Genomic DNA, 18084 nt, shown 5'->3' with positions numbered 1-18084 from the left:
CTGCTGTCCTTAGGTCCCAGACTTGCAGTGTAAGCACGGTCAGCATACACTCTCCAGGCAGTGACTCCTTCAGGCAATGGCATTTGAAGAGAAACTTACCATCTATCCCTGAAGATAGGATGCCAAGCGTCAAAACTTCAATGTACCATCTCCTTGTTTTACAACTTAATCCAGAAAGTCATTTGGTTTTCTCACATCAACTACATTTTCTTTCCATAGTCACAAGACTTCAAGAACAGTCGCTTGTCTACAGTCTAAATCCTTATTTTTTGTTATGTACCTGTAGCAACCACTTGAATTGAAAAGTTGTTTCATTATGAAAAAGATTTAGTGAAAATTTCCACCTCTGGACCCAACATGTTAAAGTCCTCACCTTGCACTTGCTGGGATCCCATATGGACACCAGTTCATGCCCTGGCTGTCCCACTTCCCACCCAGCTCCCTGCTTGTGGCCTGGGAAAGCAGTTGAGGACGGCCCAAAGCCTTGGGACCCAGTACCAGTGTGGGAGACCCAGAAGAAGCTCCTGGCTCCTAGCTTCGGATTGGCTCAACTCCAGCCGTGGCGGCCACTTGGGGAGTGAGCCAGTGTTCGGAAGATCTTCCTCTCTGTGTCTCCTTCTCTCTGTACATCTGCCTTTCCAATAAAAATAAACAAACCTTTTTTTTTAAAAAAAATTCTCCACTTCACCAGTGGTGGTACCTCTCTACAAATTATTCACAAAGGCAGGTTTCCAAAAAGGTTGCTGATGTATATTTGAACTCCAAAATATTTAATACACCCCTAAGTCCTTTTTATGTTTTCTCAATTTTCTCTACAGTTAATATTACAACTTAGATTATGAAATCAATTTCATATTGACCTTATTTCTTTTTTTTTTTTTTCTGCCAAAGACTTACTTATTTTCATTGGAAAGGCAGATATACAGAGAGAAGAAGAGACAGAGAAAAAGATCTTCCGCCCACTCATTCACACCCCAAGTGGCTGCAATGGTTGGAGCTGAGGCCATCTGGAGCCAGGAGCCTCCCCGAGGTCTTCCATGTGTGTGAAGGGTCCCAAGGCTTTGGGCCATGCTCTATTGCTTTCCTAAGCCACAAGCTGGGAGCTGGATGGGAAATGGAGAGTTGGGACACAAACTGGCACCCATATGGGATCCCAGTGATGCAAGCAGAGAAGATTTAACCACTAGGCTATCGTGTTGGGTCCTGACCTCATTTCAATTCACAGTAACATTATGAGGAAATTGTAAATAGTTCAACTTTATACTTAATAAAAAAAAAAACCTCCCTGAATTAAAGGTGATTTTCCCAAGAAATCAGAGTAATTTGCCAAAACCTTATGTTTTGCCCACAAATGCAATCTCTGTTTGCAGACTATAATAAATAAACACAATTTGCTCAACACTATAGGAATTTCCCAGCACATCAACAGAAAATTGAATGTCTTCAAGAAAGATTCTGGAAATAGTATTAGTTAAGTGAGACAATTATAAAAAGGCAGTGTGGGGTTGGCAGGCATGGTTGCTTAACAGGCTAATTAATTCTCTACCTTCAAGTGCTGGGATCTCATATGGGTGCCGGTTTGTGTCCTGGCTGCTCCACTTCTGATCCAGCTCCTAGCTTATTGCCTCGGAAGGCAGTTGAGGAAGGCTCAAGTACTTGGCCCACGTGAGAGACCCAAAAGAAACTCCTGGCTCCTGGCATCGGCTCAGCTCAGTTCTGCCCCTTGCAGCCATTTAGGGAGTGAATCAGTAGATGAAACAGCTTTCTCCATACCGCTTCTTCTTTCTGTAAATCTGCCTTTCCAATAAAAATAAATCTTTAAAAAAAGAAATGAAATCATATGAAGACAGAGGGCTGGTGCTGTGATTTCGCTGTCAGATAAATGTTTATTGAAAAAACTGAAGTGTCCTAGTTATCACTGCTGAAAAATCAGGATTTGTAGCAGACGATCCCTAAACGGACTTTTCTGTAAGTCAACAATGATGTCAATGGACATGTATTTTAAAAGATCCCTATAGGATTTAGTCATCTTGAGAAAGAAATGTATAATGGGAAAGTCATGCAGCTGCTGCTGCCTGCCATTCACTTCCCACAGCCTGACCAAAATTCCAAGAATCGCTCAACTGCAATTAAGTTTGCAAGCTTGTCTTCAAAGATCTCACTCTACAAAGATCTTGTAGACAACATGATCTTGAAGACAACATGAATTCCAAAGACTTAGTCTTCCCAAATGATTACATAAGCAGCACTTGCCTGGAGTTCTCACAAACCCTCAAGGAGGCACAATCAAGACAGCAATGGTAGTTGTGTTGTGGAGCAACCTGCGAGGCCATATCCCACTTGGAGGTACTGGTTCGAGTCCTGGCTGTTCCTCTTCCCAACCAGCTCTCTGCTAACGCACTGGGAAAGCAGCAGAATGTAGTCCTAGTGCTTTGGCCCCTGCCGCCCATGTGGGAGTTTGGGATAGAATTCCACGCTTCTGGCTGCGTTCTGGATCAGCTCTGATCATCACAGCCATTTGGGGACTAAACCAGAAGATGAAAGACCTATTTCTCTTCCTCTCTCTCTCTTGCTCTCTCTGTTACTCTGCCTATCAAGTAAGTGAAATTTTAATGTCAGTAACAGCCTACACTACATTATGAAAAGCATTTCCACACTGGATCACAGATTTTTTTTTCTCAAATTATAAATCCATTCCAAAGTCATGTACATGTCATGTTGTTCACATTTATTATTAACTCTTCAGTACCTGCAAGATGAGAAACGGGAAGAGATGGGAACCAAAATCCATCACTATTGTGTACAAAAATATTGACAGGTTTTTTTTCCTGTTTTTCAGCCTCTCCAAAGAGACTATCAGGAAGTGTAATTCTGATATGGAATTGAGTTGATCATATATCCTGCCTGGGAAAAATTCTTGGGGGAAGGAGGCATTCTGGAATCTTGGTGGTCAGGGGAGGCATAGTTACAAGAAGGTTCTGCTGAGAAGTGTCCCAGTTTGAAAGCAGGCCATGTGTGCACGTGGCAGGCAGTCTTTATTGAGAGGTATGGAAAGGAAGAAGGATGAACTGAAACAAAATCAGTACTTGACAGTTGCTAGCAATGAGGAATGGCTGCTAGTTCCTCATGGACTTCTATGGGGGCAAACAACGTTATTTCTGTTGAAATCTTCTACTTCACTAATTTTCTTCTCATTTTGCAAAATATAAAAAGAATGTGGAAATAGGGAGACAGGAAACGCTGAGAAAGAAGAAAGCGAGGACCTTATCTCCAAGGAGGTCAATGATGGCTTTATGAGTTTCTAGGGTTGGGAGGTGGTTCGTAAAGAGTCTTGTGACTGGTAAACACGTGACTGAAATGGCATTCAGAAATGCCGGTGACCCTGAGCAGGAAACGCGAGAAGCCTTCTGGCACTGGGCGGAGGGGCAGATTTTTCTGATGTGTCTCTGCCGATGCTGCAAACCTCCCTTGCATTGCTTTTGCTTGGCTCCTTTCTGCTGCCCGGCATTGTGGCTGGAGGAAAGAGGGCCTCACTCCCGTCAGGTGCTCCAGGAATTCTGAAGGAGCTTCTCTGGCCTCACCAGCCCGGCCGGCCGCTCGCACGCACAGCGTCTCAGCTCCCTGCAGTCCTTTGAGAAAGCCTTCCCATTGAGAATGGTCACGCAGTCCCTGCTCCTTAAGTTAGTCACATCAATTGCAACCTCAAACCTGAGACAGAAAAGAAAATGTTCAGGCACAGCTTATTTCTAAAATGCAATGTCAAGTAACCCCAAAGAACGTAAGAGTTCTCCTAGCGCAATAAAATATGACAACCCTTAGTAAATGAAATCTACAAAGTGAAATCAAAAGAGAGGCTTCTTTGTGTGTCAAAACCTTCTGAAATCCACACATGCCTTTTTCATAATACATGTTTTGCATAAACTTTACAAAGACCGCTGGTGCACACCAAGAACGAATCTGGGAAGTAGGGGTTCGCTGAGCTCATCATATTCGGCTTCTCAATTATATCCGTTCTTGAAAGCAGCAGGATACCCCAAAACCAACAAGAACTATTTCTAACTAAAACCAAGACACATTTGCCCATGTAAGCTTATTGTCTTATTTTACCAGCACTTACATAACTCTCTACTTTCTCCATGACTTTGTTCACTTACAAATGATTGAATTGAATATGTCCAGCTTCCTGGAAGAGTAAATTTTACAGAGTGTTCATGGAAAAAAGGCATCTGCCCAAACATGACTTTGAATATAACTTATTTTGACATAGAAACTACATTTTCCTATTCTAAAAGATGCAGTGCATACTCTTAACGCTCACATAAAGCATTAGGAGTGTCAGCAAGCCTGTTCCCAGAATGTACTTGACTAAAGTTATTTTAATGGATGTGTTCCCTACTTTACTGCCTGAAATATCACATCTGTACAGATGTGGGCTTTGGCAAGCTGTGTGGGCTCCCACAGTTGAGTTTATTCACCCAGAAAGTCTTCACTCTCGTGCCTCTCATTCACAATGAGTCCCAGAGGCACCTTCTGAGAATGGCCAGAGCAGCAGCCTGATAGTCACACGCTGCGCATGTCTCCCTCCCTGCCACAGTCGGGCAATGCGTGTCAAGCATGCATGCTCCTACAAGCAGTCTCCAGTACGAAGGGACTTGGGATGGATGCCTACTAAACCAAACTGTGGACTGCGTCACTCTCTCTCTCTGAAATGCCTCTCCCATGTAATGCGGCAAAGAAGGCTTACAGTTGAAAGTTGAAAGGCGCTCCATCTGTCCACAGCCAGGCCTCGCCACTGCTGTTGCGGGAGAGCCCTGTCCAATAAGAGTAGAAAAACTCAGAGTAGCTCTGAGGCATGGCAAACTCCTGTGAAAGGCACACAAGAAAACCTTGAGCTTAGTGGTGTGATGACGTAGGCAAGAAGTAAAGGGGAAAAAACTATGTAAAAATGTGTTGTCTGAGAACCTAGGCAAAGGTGTCAAACTTTTAACTTTATTTTCCACACACTTTTTGGAATACACACACACACACACACACACACACACACACACACACACACACACACGTAACATTCATGACAATTCCTTCCCATAGTGAAATTTTAAAAGTTATTTATTTCCATCTAGTTTCACTCTACATTCTTAGCATCTTTAATATGGAAATTGACTGAAATTAAGGGTTCGTTTTTACACTCTTCCATTCCACCATGAGCAGAATGAGTTCTTTAAGAGCATAATCTTTGCCTTCGTGATAGTTACGAACTTGTTATAAACTTGCTTTTAATTGCTATCAACTTAATCTGTCAGATAATTAACGACACATATTGATTCACTAAGGGATTATTGGAAAGACAAGGGAAATAACTGCAGCGCAGTGGTCAGAGCAGGCATATGAAAAGAACTGCGTTTAAACACACTGTTTCTAGGAAAATAGAGGCCCATTCAAATTAAAAACTATGAAAATCAATCAGATTAAAGTATTTTAAATATAGACAATGCATGACAGGTATTTATTTATAAAAATATGCTGCTCCTTTTTACTCAAAACCCAAAGAGACAAGAAATGAAAACATTTCCAGTTTTCTACGTGGCTACGAGTGTGGTTTGAAGAGACATCTCTGAGATGTCTATGGAGAGTGTGTTATTAGAGCCAGAACTCTGTTTATATCTTTCAGAGCATCATCGAAAGCAGTAGGAATTTGTGGCTTTGATTGCATCAGCTGAGACAGTTGGTGGATACCAGTTCCGACTCCTGACTCCCCTCTTCCTCCTAGCTCACCTAAACGCCTCTACTTGTGGGGCCTCCAACTAGCGTAGTGGGTTAGGATCTTACCAGCACTTCTTGCGTGTTTATCTTCAGCATGGTAGAGTTCTCAGATAAGCAGAAAGACTTGCAGCCCTGCCAGCTTCTGCCCTCTGTGTAGAACTGATAACATCTGTCCTCATGCCACCTCCATTTCTCTGGACAAGGGCTGCACCTGTGTCCTTGGGAAGAAATCAAACTTGACACGTCAATTCCTACCTGAATCTGCTGAGTTTCCTCTTTAAATTATACAGTATTTTGGGCCTGGCACAGTAGCCTAGTGGCTAAAGTCCTCGCCTTGCATGCTCTGGGATCCCATATGGGTGCTGGCTCATATAATGACAGCCCCGCTTCCCATCCAGCTCCCTGCTTGTGGCTTGGGAAAGCAGTGGAGGACGGCCCAAAACCTTGGGATCCTATACCCATGTGGGAGACCCAGAAGCTCAAGCAGCTGGATCCCTGCCATTCAAATGGAAGACCCAGATTGAATTTTTGCCTCTTGGCTTTGATCTCGTCCGTCCCAGGCTGTTAGACGCATCTGAGAATGAACTGATGGATGTAGAATCTTTATTTATAATCTGTCTCTGTTTTTTTCCAAATAAGTAAGAACAAATACATTTAAGATTTCCTGAATATTGATTCTCTGACCTTGTCTTCCTTCATAGGATTGATGACTCTTTCCTAAAACATATTTAATTGGACCAATCATTCTTGCATGGTTGAGGGCTAGGGTTTCCCAGAATCTGAGATTTTTAATATTAAGACTGGGAAAACTGTACAAAAACTGTGATACATAACTCACCTTTACTTTGATGTTTTAAACATACTTATTTCTGCCACTCCAATAAAGCAAGTGGAGCATGAAGTAAGCTAAATGTGGTGTATTTCTGTAGCTTTTCTATTTTCATAAAGCCAGGTGGAAATCTCAGATATCATCTATTTCAGAGAAACCTATCTTTCTGATGCCATAGCACCCGACAAGGAAAAGTACACCCATTGGGTTAACAGAAAAATATGAAAAGGAAGACAGTGACAACTATTGAGATCACAGTCATGTGGGGAAGAATCATTTACAGAAGTGAAAGTGTGCCTACGAGATTATTTACTGGGTATTCATATGTCATCATGTCTGCCTAGGGTAGGAAATGTCTATGGATAAATGCAAGATGAGGAGACTCTGTTCTCCCTTTGAGGTTCTTGAGAACTTAGACTTTTCAAGAAATGGACAAAAGTGAAGACTCGAAAACATCCATGGCTTCCTATGCAAGAATGAAAACAAAGTGAAAGGGATGGCTTACTTAAATGAAGTGAATCCACATGAAACACAAAAACAGAAGACTAGTAAAATACACACACATACACACATAGAGAGAGACAGAGTCTCTATCTTTCCCTGCAGTATTTCTAGCCAAGTTGGTTTGCCTACCGTTGATATTCTCATCGTCTAAGGTCCTTATTAAAAAACGCATATTTTGATACCCATCCAAGTCATAGTGAATTAAAATTTGCAGTTTGATTCAGCTTATCTGCATTTCATTTAATCCTTGTAAAATAGTTGTACCAGTGGACATTGAAACAGAATTCCGTACTGTATGTATTTGTAATAACATGCTACTAATCCCATTAATTGTTTTAAGTATCTCTTTATGTGTCATAACATAGTCTTACCTGAACTCCATGATACCAACGACTAGTTGCCCAATCCCTTTACTGACTTTGTCAGATAATCAGTTCAATAACACATGGTTCACAGTTGCATCAATGGAAATTGACAGATGTCCTGGGGGCGGGTTGCTGCGCACTGCTTACCTCCGGTCTTGTTATAGAGTTCCCGACAGAGTTTTTCAGCCACACGCAGCAGAGTTTCTGCAAGCTTCCTGTTCTGGGCCTGGAGAGATTGCATCTCCCGGGAGAGATTCCCCAGTCGTTCCTCCTTCTCAGCGAGGCGGTCTTGCTGTGTGTCAGAGAGCTGGTAGTACTGAAAAACTAACCCAAGTGGCCAAGTCAGACAGGAAAGCTCATTTCTTCATTTCTATTTCTGACATCTTGCGGAAGACAAAACATTATACAAATTGTTTAAGATATCAGGTGCTGAGATCTCATATGACTTGTATTCAAATATGAACTCATCACCTTGGGCTAATTTAATTCCTCTAAATCTGTTTGAAAGTGAAGTGAAAAGCCATGTCTGTTCTTAATCTCAGAAATAAATTCTCAAAGTATAGCTGCTGCTCATTAGAGATTTTTGTGTAGATTTAAACCACTGCTAAGTCTAAAACCAAAACCCATTTCTGTCAATCACTGTCATGAGTGACAGTGTGCCATAAAGCGTTATTCATTCAACTATTACAGAGGCCACATTATCGTATTTATATTTTATAGATCTGTAACCACAATAAGTACGAACAAGTAACTTCCTTAATGTCATTTCACCAGAAAATTTCAACATAGGTTTGAACTTTTGGTATTTAATCTAAATAAAGAAATCCCTCATGATTCCTGACAGTGGCTTCATAGTGCTAAGATGATGATCATTGTAGAACCAGAGCTATATCAAACTGAAGGACACAGCTTGGAGACAGATAGAAGCAAAAGGATTGTGAATTTTTAGGTTAAAATCGTATCTTTTTAGATTTTTCTTCAAAAATCCAGTTTTTGACATTAAAATAGAACCCCATACATGACCTTTATACCTGAAATCAGCTTCTTTAACTGTTCAGGAACTGTAGTTGTTGGATCTTAACCTGATGAGGCAAATTTCTTTCTTAAAGCTTTTGACTTATTCTTACTGATTTGAAATTTAAACATTTTTTTTGTGCATAGATTCTTGATTAGTTCTTACAATGTTTTGTGAAATAACAATAACTTCCTGGCCTTTTGGAAAAATGTCGTCATGACTAAGGATTGTATTCACTTTCCCTGTACTGAGGGTATGGAATATAAATAAAATTTCTTCTCTGAACCAGTCCATGGAGCCATGCTAACTCAGAGCAAAATCCACTGCCATCATACACACCTGGAACGAGCAAGGGCTAAAGCATGCATTGATGAACAAGTGATGCGTTTAATATTAACATACAAACAGACAAAATCTTTCCGATCTCAGACAAATGGTTTATTCCAATTTGTATATTTTAATGCTTGTTCCACTATGCATCATCAAAAAATTGCTGGACACTCAGCCTCAGAACGATTTTAAAAATATATATCTATATGAGCGTTTCTGGTCTTGGACATATCTTGAACCCAGGAGCTTCCCATGGGGCAGTGCAAAGACTTACACACAAGGCCCAGGGCTGCCAGGCCCACCAACAGCACCAAGCACAGAGCCAGCAGAGTCAGGGCCGCTGGACGCCAAGCTGACGAGGGAGTCCTCCTGGGCTCTGCCGGGAACAAGAGAGAAAGCCAGGGTTGCCAGGTTCTCAGCTTCAAGTCAGCAACAAATACAAGGGAGAGAGGGAATTGGTTCCGGAAAGGAACACATTCTGCAGGAGGGTGGTAATCAGGGCTGGACAGGGGGCCTTCTGTCCTCAGACATAGGGCCAAGGCTCAGTACCAAGCCTCACTCATCCCAGCGAGATTCTCTCACAAGCCTTGCCTATTCCCAGCCTTAACACCAAACCCCACGCGGCACTGAATCACGTTATGTATTATCATTCTCTTCATAATCTTCTGTTGGTCAAAATTCTAACCACGGAGGACTGAAACAAAATCTCAGGATCCCTACATCCTTATTTCCTTATGAAACAACCAAGCACAACCAGCTCCCCAGACGTTCTTCAACATCCAACGCACTAATGACCGACAGCTGTCATTCACTGCCTGCTGCAAGCTTAACTTGCAATCCTGTAACAGCTGCTAAGATGCTGAGAAGTGAGAGCAGGTGTTTGGCTTAGTGATGAAGATATCCTCTGGGATTCCCACATCCTGTATGGTGGTACGTGGCTTTGACCCCCAGCTCTGGCTCCGAACCCCAGCTTCCTGCTAATGTGTAACCTGGGAGCAGTGCAATGGCTCAAGCAGTTGCATTCTTGACACCCACATGGGAAACTTGGATTGAGTACACAAAGTCTTGTGGTCTTTGTGGGCATTTTAGGGAAATGGGAGGTTTCTTTCTTTTCCTGTGTGTCTGTCTCTTTGGCTTGCTCTCTCTCTGCCTTGCAAATAATCAGGATAATTATCATAAAATCCACTGTGCTCTCTTTTTAAGCTCCTCAATAGAAACAGATTGAGCTGCCGCCTAAATTGTTCTCACTGGAACTTTAAAGGAGCGATTCAGACTAACTGAAGGTGGATTAGGGCAGTGTGGAGGCCACACCCCCAATGACGCTGCATCTCAGAACATCAACACATGTGTCATCCTTGCGCAGGGGCCATGCTAATCTTCTCTGTATCGTTCCAATTTTAGTATATGTGCTGCCGAAGCGAGCACAGACCATCAACACATGTGAAGGCATGAGCTGCTAATGTCTGTGCCCAAGGACTTCCCGCTGCCTTTCCTCTGCACCTGTCAGATCCCACCACTTAGTCTCAGACTGTTAAGTCCCATTCATCTTTATGCTATACGTTCCCCAACCTCTTTGTGAATGGAAAGATGGATTTAAATTTTGTTGTCACCCTCCCCTACATTCTTCTTAGAAGCTTGAAATAGTGGTTGATGCTGTGGCATTGTAAGTTAAGCCTCCACCTGAGGTGCCAATATCCTATATGAGAGCTGGTTCATGTCCCAGCTTCTCTACTTCTCATCCAGCTCTCTGTTAATTATCTGAGAAAGCAGTGGTACACGAGCCAAGAACTGGAAGCAGCTTCTGGCTCTGGTCAGTTCCAGCTCTGTCACTGTGGTCGTGGGCAAGGGGGAAGTGAACCAATAGATGGAAGATCTCTCTATCTCATCTTTCTTTGTAACTCTGTCTTCCAAATAAAAATAAACAGGACTCATGTGGTGGTGATGCAGTCTAATCCTCTGCCTGTGTCACTAGAATCCCATGGGGCACTGGTTCTAGTCCCAGCTGCTCTACTTCTAGCTCCCTGCTTATGGCCTGGGGGAGCAGCAGAGGATGACCTAAGGCTTTGAGTCCCTGTACCCATTTTGGAAACTCAGAAAAAAAGCTCCTGACTCCTGGCTTCAGATTGGATCAGCTCTGGCCATTGTCACCATCTTGAGCAGTGAACCACCGGGTGGAAGATCTCTCTATTCTCGCTCTCTCTGTCTCTCTTATTCTTTCAAGTAAATAATAAAAATACAGGATTTTCAGGATTCTTATTTTTTCAGGACTTTCATTGACTTATTTTGTGTCTCCTACCCTCCAAGTGTCTCTTCCTTTAAAAGGGTGACATCCTCTATTTGGTTCACCTGGTTATTTACACAGTACTGAACTGCCTAGTACAGAAGGCTGAATTTATACTGCAATGTTGAATTGAATGAGGAATAAAATTATGACAAAATGGACATTACCAAAACTATGGAGCTTTACAGAGGTCTAGAGGACCATAGATTGATTTTTAATGACTCCTTGAGCTTTTCAGCAATAACATTGCTGGCAAAGCCCACACTCAGCTGCACACAGCTCCTGGCCACACTGATTTACATGTGTTGACCAGGTAAGATTCTGTATCGTAAACAAATGTGAGAATTTGTTTCTTTCAGAAAGCCGGCCTATGTGGCTTAGTCAATGCTTTCCGGGGAAAGCATGGTTGCTTCACGGCCCTAACCATGAGAATATGTTAGATCAGCAGAATGCAAAAGAACAAGATTAGAAGCAAAATGTGGGTTAGATTATCCATCCTCTCCGAATTCGTGAGTATTTTTAAAGTCTACACAGTCCAAGGTAAGTGATCGTTTAGACTTTTACTGTTACTAGGACCAGACGTCTGGCCTGGTGGTAAAGTTGCTGGTTAGGATATCGGCATCCCATTTTAGGATGCTGCACACCTGTTTTGAATCTTACTTCTACAGGAAGTAAGCTCTATTATAGAAAAGACAATTATTTTACTTAAAAAAAATCTTCCTTCTTTTTCGTAATATCGAGGATAAAATAAGATGTTGGTATCCTCAAAAGACCAAAAAGAGTGAACTAAAATATTTATTCTGAAGTAAGGGCCTGCTCCCTAATTAAACATTATTCAACAGCATTCACACACACAAAATCTCAAATAGATCGTCCTGCTGGGGACCCCCTTTAAGGTAGAAAAAGAAAGAAGTGCAGTGTGCCTTCTACTAAGAAAAAAAGAACCAAGTTTTGAAAATTCCACTCCAAGGATGGTCTTTCTCTGATCAATTCTCACAATGAGAATTTCTCTCTCTCTGTTGCTACCCTGTCTCCAACCCCACCCTTTATATAAAGTCCCAGATAAACACTACCCACTAGTTTCTATAGGAGATTTGGTCATTTCCAAGGAAACTAAACTTCCCTTAGGGAAAGACTGTGGACTTGGCGGTCTCACTGTTTTGCTTTGCCTCTCCTTTTCTCCAGAGGTATTTTCTTCGGTGGGTCTAATGCTCTGGAGTTTTCTTCCAAGTGTTCCTAAATACAAGGAAGTCTCTTGGGATCATCTCCACCCGAGGATCAGTCAGATTTCCACAAAATTAAGATGCTTTGGAGATGCCTGAGTTTGGCTTGGCTTGGTTGTGGTTTTATTATTTGGAAGACAATCCTTCTATGCTGTCTCCTGGGGCATGTGCAGAAAGAGGTGTGGACAGGCCAGGCAATGATGTAAACATCCTTAGAAGATGAGGATATATATAGAAAACAAACACTGCTTTCCTGGATCCTCTTACTATGACCATGACTACAACAGGCTACAGTTCCAGGGTCAAGTTGTAAGTGCAAATGCTTTTGCAGTTACCTGAAACTTTGGGGATGAAGGGATCTGTCCTACTTGACCAGTTACTTCTCATCAGAAATCAGGGAGGAAAAACCTCACATGGCTCCAGGCTCAGGGTGAATAAGAAATTCAACACAGATGATCTAATGCAGGTTCTTAGATTACCTCTGAAATGCAGATGGTCTTAAAAGCTGGAAAAGATGCAGTCTAAATAATGTGTCCACAAACACACTGCACACTGGTGGCAGAATGGGAGTGAAGCTGTCACCGCCCATGCCACACTTTTGAATCATCACAGAGACACAGAGACAAAACTGGTGATGATATATGTACCTGGTATTCGTAACAGAGGCTTCTTTCTGTCATGAATCTATTTCGAAGGTGTGCTGGTTTCTTCTCTCTAAAGGCAAGTATGTGCTGCCCTTCCTGTTATTTGAAACATGTGGAAGTCTGAGAATATACAGGCGCTCTCCAGAAAGCCATGATTTCTGATTTCATAATTAGTAGAAACTCAGTTATACTTTTTCTCTTGAATAAAATTTAGATGAGTCCATTTTATATCTCAGATTGATTTAATTTCCTGGGATATAGTTCAAGAATAACATGACCATTTGTTGGAACTGCTAAAGTTCCTTGGGTTGATGAGATGAATGCCCTCCATGAGCTGTCTCATTCAAGTTCATAAACACTCTGTAAGGTAGACATTACTTACAGATGGGTAACTGAGGCCCAGAAGGGTCAGACACCTTACTCAGGAATGCATAGCCATTGCGTATGCTGCTTATTAACTGTGTTATAGGGAGTGTTTTATTTCAATGGAAGCTCCCAAAAGATTTTCAAGAGAACAATTACTTTTATCTTGTCCTGGATAAGAAAATTGAATCAAGCAGGCACTTGCTTAAGGTTGTACAGTTAGTAAGTGCTGGAGGGCACAGTACTTGTTGGGAAGCAGAGTGGAGTTCCCGCCTCCTGGCTTCAGTTTGGCCCAGACCTGGCTGTTGTGGCTGTTTGAGGAGTGAACAAGAAGATGAATGCTCTGTTTCTTCCTTTTAGAAATAACCAATAGTCTGTTGAGATGCTTATCGGTAAAAGAATTAAGCTCTGCAGGATTGGTTGTGGTTATTGTCTTCATTCTTCCCATACTAGTTCATTTCCGGTTCTTCCAATCTTGTGCCTACACTGCAGGAAAAACTGGTATTCCAGTGTCACATTCCTTCACTCCATCTTCTCAAAATGAAACCTTGATTGTGCTTTTCCTTCTTTATGTCCTTCACGGACCTCATCTTAAATTCACTCCCACTGAAACCCTGCGGTATATGAGGCTCTAACTGGCCAGGCTGACCCGTCCCCAGGCCTTCCCCTCCAGCCCCATACTGCCACTAGGCGTTTCACTTAGAGCACAGTTACTGAAAACCTTCAGGATGTCCCTTTATCTTTCTCTCTGACTGTATTATTCCTGGCCCTCAAACAACCCTACTCCTAATTCTATACCACATGGAACATCTCAAATGACCTTAAGTCATTTTTTCCTTTATTTTTTAGAAGTCAGAGATACACAGAAAGAGGAGCGACAGAGAAAGAGATCTTTCACCCACTGGTTCCCTCCCCAAATGACTACAATGGTCAGAGCTGGGCAGAACTGAAGCTAGGAACCAGGAGCTTTTTCTGGGTCTCCCATGTGGGAGCAAATAGAAATGGGCCTTGGGCCATCCTCCACTACTTTCCCAGGTTATTAACAGGGAGCTGGATCAGAAATGGAGAAGCTGGGACGTGAACCAGCACCCATAAAGGATGCTGACGCTACAGGTGGAGGCTTAGCTTACTATACCACTGCACTGGTCTCTTGACTTTTCAGTCATTTAAGTGATCAACTCAATAATCACTGCCTGTCTCAGAATTTCTGATCTCCTCTACCCCATTCTATAAAATAATTAGGCTCCCAGATGTAATGTTTATATATGTTCACCCTGGTATAATTTGGGTAGGGATTGTGTGGCTTTTGTTTTCTCATTCGCAGGGATGTCATCTTTGACAGAGACAAATCTGCAAATATGCCTGATGTAGCACGACCCCAAACATAGCTTTGTAGAAAATGTGTGTGATGGTGTTACAGTTTTACTTCTTGTCTTTTCAATTGTTTGACATGTTTTATGCAAACATGACAATTGAGAGGATAAACATCTAGAACATAAATGAAGTTATATGATTCATTTTGTTAGGTCTAAATAGTTAGTTGCCACTCCTAATTGTGATGCAGCATGAACAGGCAGCCACATACATAGGTCTGTACCAGCTGAACAAAGTCCCTAAATGTAATATTATCCTTCTACTTGTCAGATGAAAATGCCCGCTGATAAATCCCAAGATAAACCGACTTCATTTCAGGCCTAAAGAGGGGATGCCATAAAAATATAGATATTAAGCTCTATGTAGAATTTATGGAGGAATCATAAAATTTCCAGGTGACATTATTCTTGTACAGGCATCACTCCCTACCTCTTAAAGGGAGCCAACCCAGGAGGTATTTTTTCCTGGGAGTGCTGTACAGGTGTCCTCTCTTTTTCTCTCTCCTCTCCCCTATCTCCTCCCTCTGGGTAAGGCACTGACCCACTCAGAACAGGTGTTTCTCTGTGTGGGGGGCAAAGGCTCACTCAGAGCACAAATACCTCTTCCGAGTGACAACCACACTCACATGTGTATTTGTGTTTACTTTCTCATTTTTCAAATAAAATTTGGTTTTCACTTCATCCACTTTCTACTTGTCTGCAGTTAGTCATTATATCTTGGGGAAGACAAGGAGCTGGAGTTAGATCACTAAATCCTTGCCATGGCGTTATGCTGCATCTAAATTCTCCACATCTCAAAACATTCTCAGAGTGATGTCTGCTCCGTGATTTTTCATTGCAAAGGTACATCCGATACGTTTCCCCAAGAAACAATCAGATCACTGTAGCCACTTCCTGTAGGTGTTTGTAGGATTCTGAGATGAAAATAAGAATTCAGGATGAGATAACTATTTCCAGATGTTGGCCTGCAAGATGCTCTTGAACCTCCACTCCTGCTGTTTCCATTTCATCTGGAAATCCCCGATGTTCCCGGTCTGGGGAGTGGACTGATCAGGGAGTCTCAGGTGCAGCAGTGGAGAGCCCGGAGAGGGGGAAGGAAGAAAAACTGAAAGGCATTTGGTAAAGGAGGAAAGGAAGAGAACAGGGACACAGACGTAAAGGGCGGCGCTGGGGGTGGGAGGGCGTCAACATCAACAACCCAGTCCTGTCTGTAGTGCAGAGTGAAGTCCTTTCCCCAGAATTGAGCTGCATTTACACTTTAAAAAAAAGTATTTGAAAGACAAAGAAAGTGATCTCCCACCCGCTAGGTCAGTCCCTAAACCGCCTGCAGCAGCTAGGGCTGGGCCAGGCTGATGTGGAAACTCAATCCAGATATCCCCTGAGGGTAATTACTATCACTTGCTGTCTGTTAGGGTCCCATTAGCAGGCGCTGGAATCCAGAGTACAGCCAGGACTACAGCCCAGATATCCCAATCTGGGATGTGGGTGTCCTGAGTGGTATTATAACAGGTATTCAGAAATGCCCAGGCCACATTTCTGCTTCAGGCTCAAGTGGTTGAGGAAATCAGATCCTTCTCGATGTGTGTGAATTACGGAATTGTCAAAGGAACTGCATGTAACTGCATGAGTCCCGGGCCGACAGATGATGGAATCACAGGACTTGAGTGCCCACGAGATGTCAGAAAGCTTGAATCCCCACCCTATTTCATAGCTATCAAACCCCGCACCTGGCATTCATGAAGACTTGTCCAAGGTCTTGTAGCTTCAAGATGAAACCTATTTACAGAAAAATGCCAGGCCTAATTTGTCCACTTTGAAACCTTCTCAAGACAGGAGTTCAAAACCAGCCAAAAAGTAGCTTTTCCTAATCTAAATTTCCAAATCAAATCACAGACAGAAAATAAAGCAATACCTGATCTGGTCTTCAAGGAAAGGCAAAGAAGAGAAGGGATGTGTATTACCTGTACAAACAATCTCACCTTGGCATTGGACAAACCAACACACTCACCATGCAAACCATCTGAAAATGTAAGCACACACACACACACGTTTGTTATTTCTGAAATCCCATTGCAAATGTGTTAGTGTAAGAAGTTCACACTTTCAGAATGTTCCTACTGGCCTACCTGGCAATGTGAACTTATCCCTGTGAATAGAGGGCATATTCACTGCCTCCCGATCGTTTGTCCCTGGGAGAACGCATCTCCCTCGGGTCTGCTGGGAGTCTGGGAGACCAGGTACCTGTTGGCCTGGGCTCTGGCCGCCGGGATGCGGTGGAGACTTGCGAATGCAGGCTCAGGGTGGTGTCACAGTCATCGTCCCACATGTCGCTGGTGCTCCTGTACTTGGCCTGCATTCTGGCTTCTGCAGGGGTGAGGGTGCCCCGGGCTCCTTACTGCCCCTGGCCGCCGGGCTGCTGTGAAGGAGTTCAGGAAGCCAGGCGGGGAAAGGCATTCCTAACGTTCTCTCCCGACTAGTAGCAGGGACAGCCTCTGACTCCAGTTCCTGCCTGGAGGGGCCCAGCCCCTCCCCTGTGAACTTGTAAACGGGCGCCAAATCGCTCAGACTGGAGGAAAACAGCCTGCGTTTTCTATCTGGGCGGGTCTCTCTGAGCTTTATTGGGAGGGCTGCCTTTTGAATCCCTTTAGCTCGCCGTGTAAACAAGAAAGGGAGAGCTTACAATAGCTCCTTCGGACTCCGTGAACCCATACTGGGACGCATCTCCCAGTGCCTTCTCCAACACACACGCGCGTGCGCGCGCGCGCACACACACACACATGCACACACACAGCGTCGTTTTAGTGAGGTGGCTGTGCCTCTGTGGAAAGAGACTGGACTCTAATTGCTAAAATATTTATTGGACATAATGACATATTTATGGAGTATAAATGACGTTTTGATACAGGATATGGTGTGTGATTGGCATATCCAGTGTCTGAAATGCTGATTTTCTTCGTGGTTACAGGCACTTGCACTCCTCCCTCATGGCTTTTTTGAAATATACACTACAGGATTGTTCGCGTCAGTCAGCTGCTTACAACAATAGGGAACCAGAATGCATGCTTTCTGTCTAACTGCTTTGTTGGATAATTGTCTCCCCATCCCTCCTGTGCTCCCAGATACTCCGGCCTCTAGTTTTCTCTCACCTTCTAGAAGATTCGCCTTTTTGAGTGAGTGAGACCCTGCAGTTTCCTTCTGCACTTGGCTTTCTTTCTGCACATACTCAACATTGTCCTCCCAGTTCATTCAAGTTGCCACAAGTGATAGGATTTCTTCCTTTTTAATGGCCAAACATTGTCACTATATATTACATCTTTTTACCAGTGCTTCTGTTGCTGGGTCCTCAGGATGATTCTATGGCTTGGCTACCATGACTGGTACTATAATGAACAGG

The 18084-nt window shown here is 43.0% G+C and overlaps 1 protein-coding gene and 1 non-coding gene across 5 annotated transcripts; both read right to left on the bottom strand.

The window, feature by feature from the left end:
- Positions 1–2716: 2716 nt before the first annotated feature.
- CLEC1A (C-type lectin domain family 1 member A) lies at positions 2717–17046 on the bottom strand. 4 transcript variants are annotated; one of them, XM_040978983.1, is made up of 6 exons: positions 16925–17046; positions 9081–9172; positions 7609–7785; positions 5830–5981; positions 4745–4863; positions 2717–3708 (listed from the first exon to the last, which is right to left on the bottom strand). In XM_040978983.1, exons 1-6 carry the CDS (start codon positions 17044–17046, stop codon positions 3540–3542), a joined length of 831 nt encoding a protein of 276 aa, XP_040834917.1. In that variant the 3' UTR covers positions 2717–3539. The 4 variants fall into 4 exon arrangements, with proteins under 4 accessions (XP_040834917.1, XP_040834916.1, XP_040834918.1 ...); XM_040978982.1 differs by having other exon boundaries at positions 9081–9182; positions 16932–17046; XM_040978984.1 differs by lacking the exon at positions 9081–9172 and having other exon boundaries at positions 16932–17046.
- Positions 10122–10231, bottom strand: LOC121155613. The gene has a single exon (XR_005883689.1). It is a non-coding gene; the product is annotated as a U6 spliceosomal RNA (small nuclear RNA).
- Positions 17047–18084: the final 1038 nt, after the last annotated feature.

The sequence above is a fragment of the Ochotona curzoniae genome, unplaced genomic scaffold (assembly GCF_017591425.1).
Source record: "Ochotona curzoniae isolate NIBS_2020 unplaced genomic scaffold, NIBS_Ocur_1.0 contig_2927, whole genome shotgun sequence".
NCBI lineage: Eukaryota > Metazoa > Chordata > Mammalia > Lagomorpha > Ochotonidae > Ochotona > Ochotona curzoniae.
This window is presented reverse-complemented; position numbering and strand designations above follow the sequence as displayed.

What these genes read in the sequence shown, in the direction of transcription:
- CLEC1A (XM_040978982.1), bottom strand. Translation starts at nt 17,046, where the DNA reads ATGCAGGCCAAGTACAGGAGCACCAGCGACATGTGGGACGATGACTGT. An exon ending in GGCAGCCCTGGGCCTTGTGT is followed by an intron (nt 7,786 to 9,080) that starts GTAAGTCTTTGC and finishes CACTTGGGTTAG; the next exon opens with TTTTTCAGTACTACCAGCTC. An exon ending in TAAACACGCAAGAAGTGCTG is followed by an intron (nt 4,864 to 5,829) that starts GTAAGATCCTAA and finishes TGCCTTTCACAG; the next exon opens with GAGTTTGCCATGCCTCAGAG.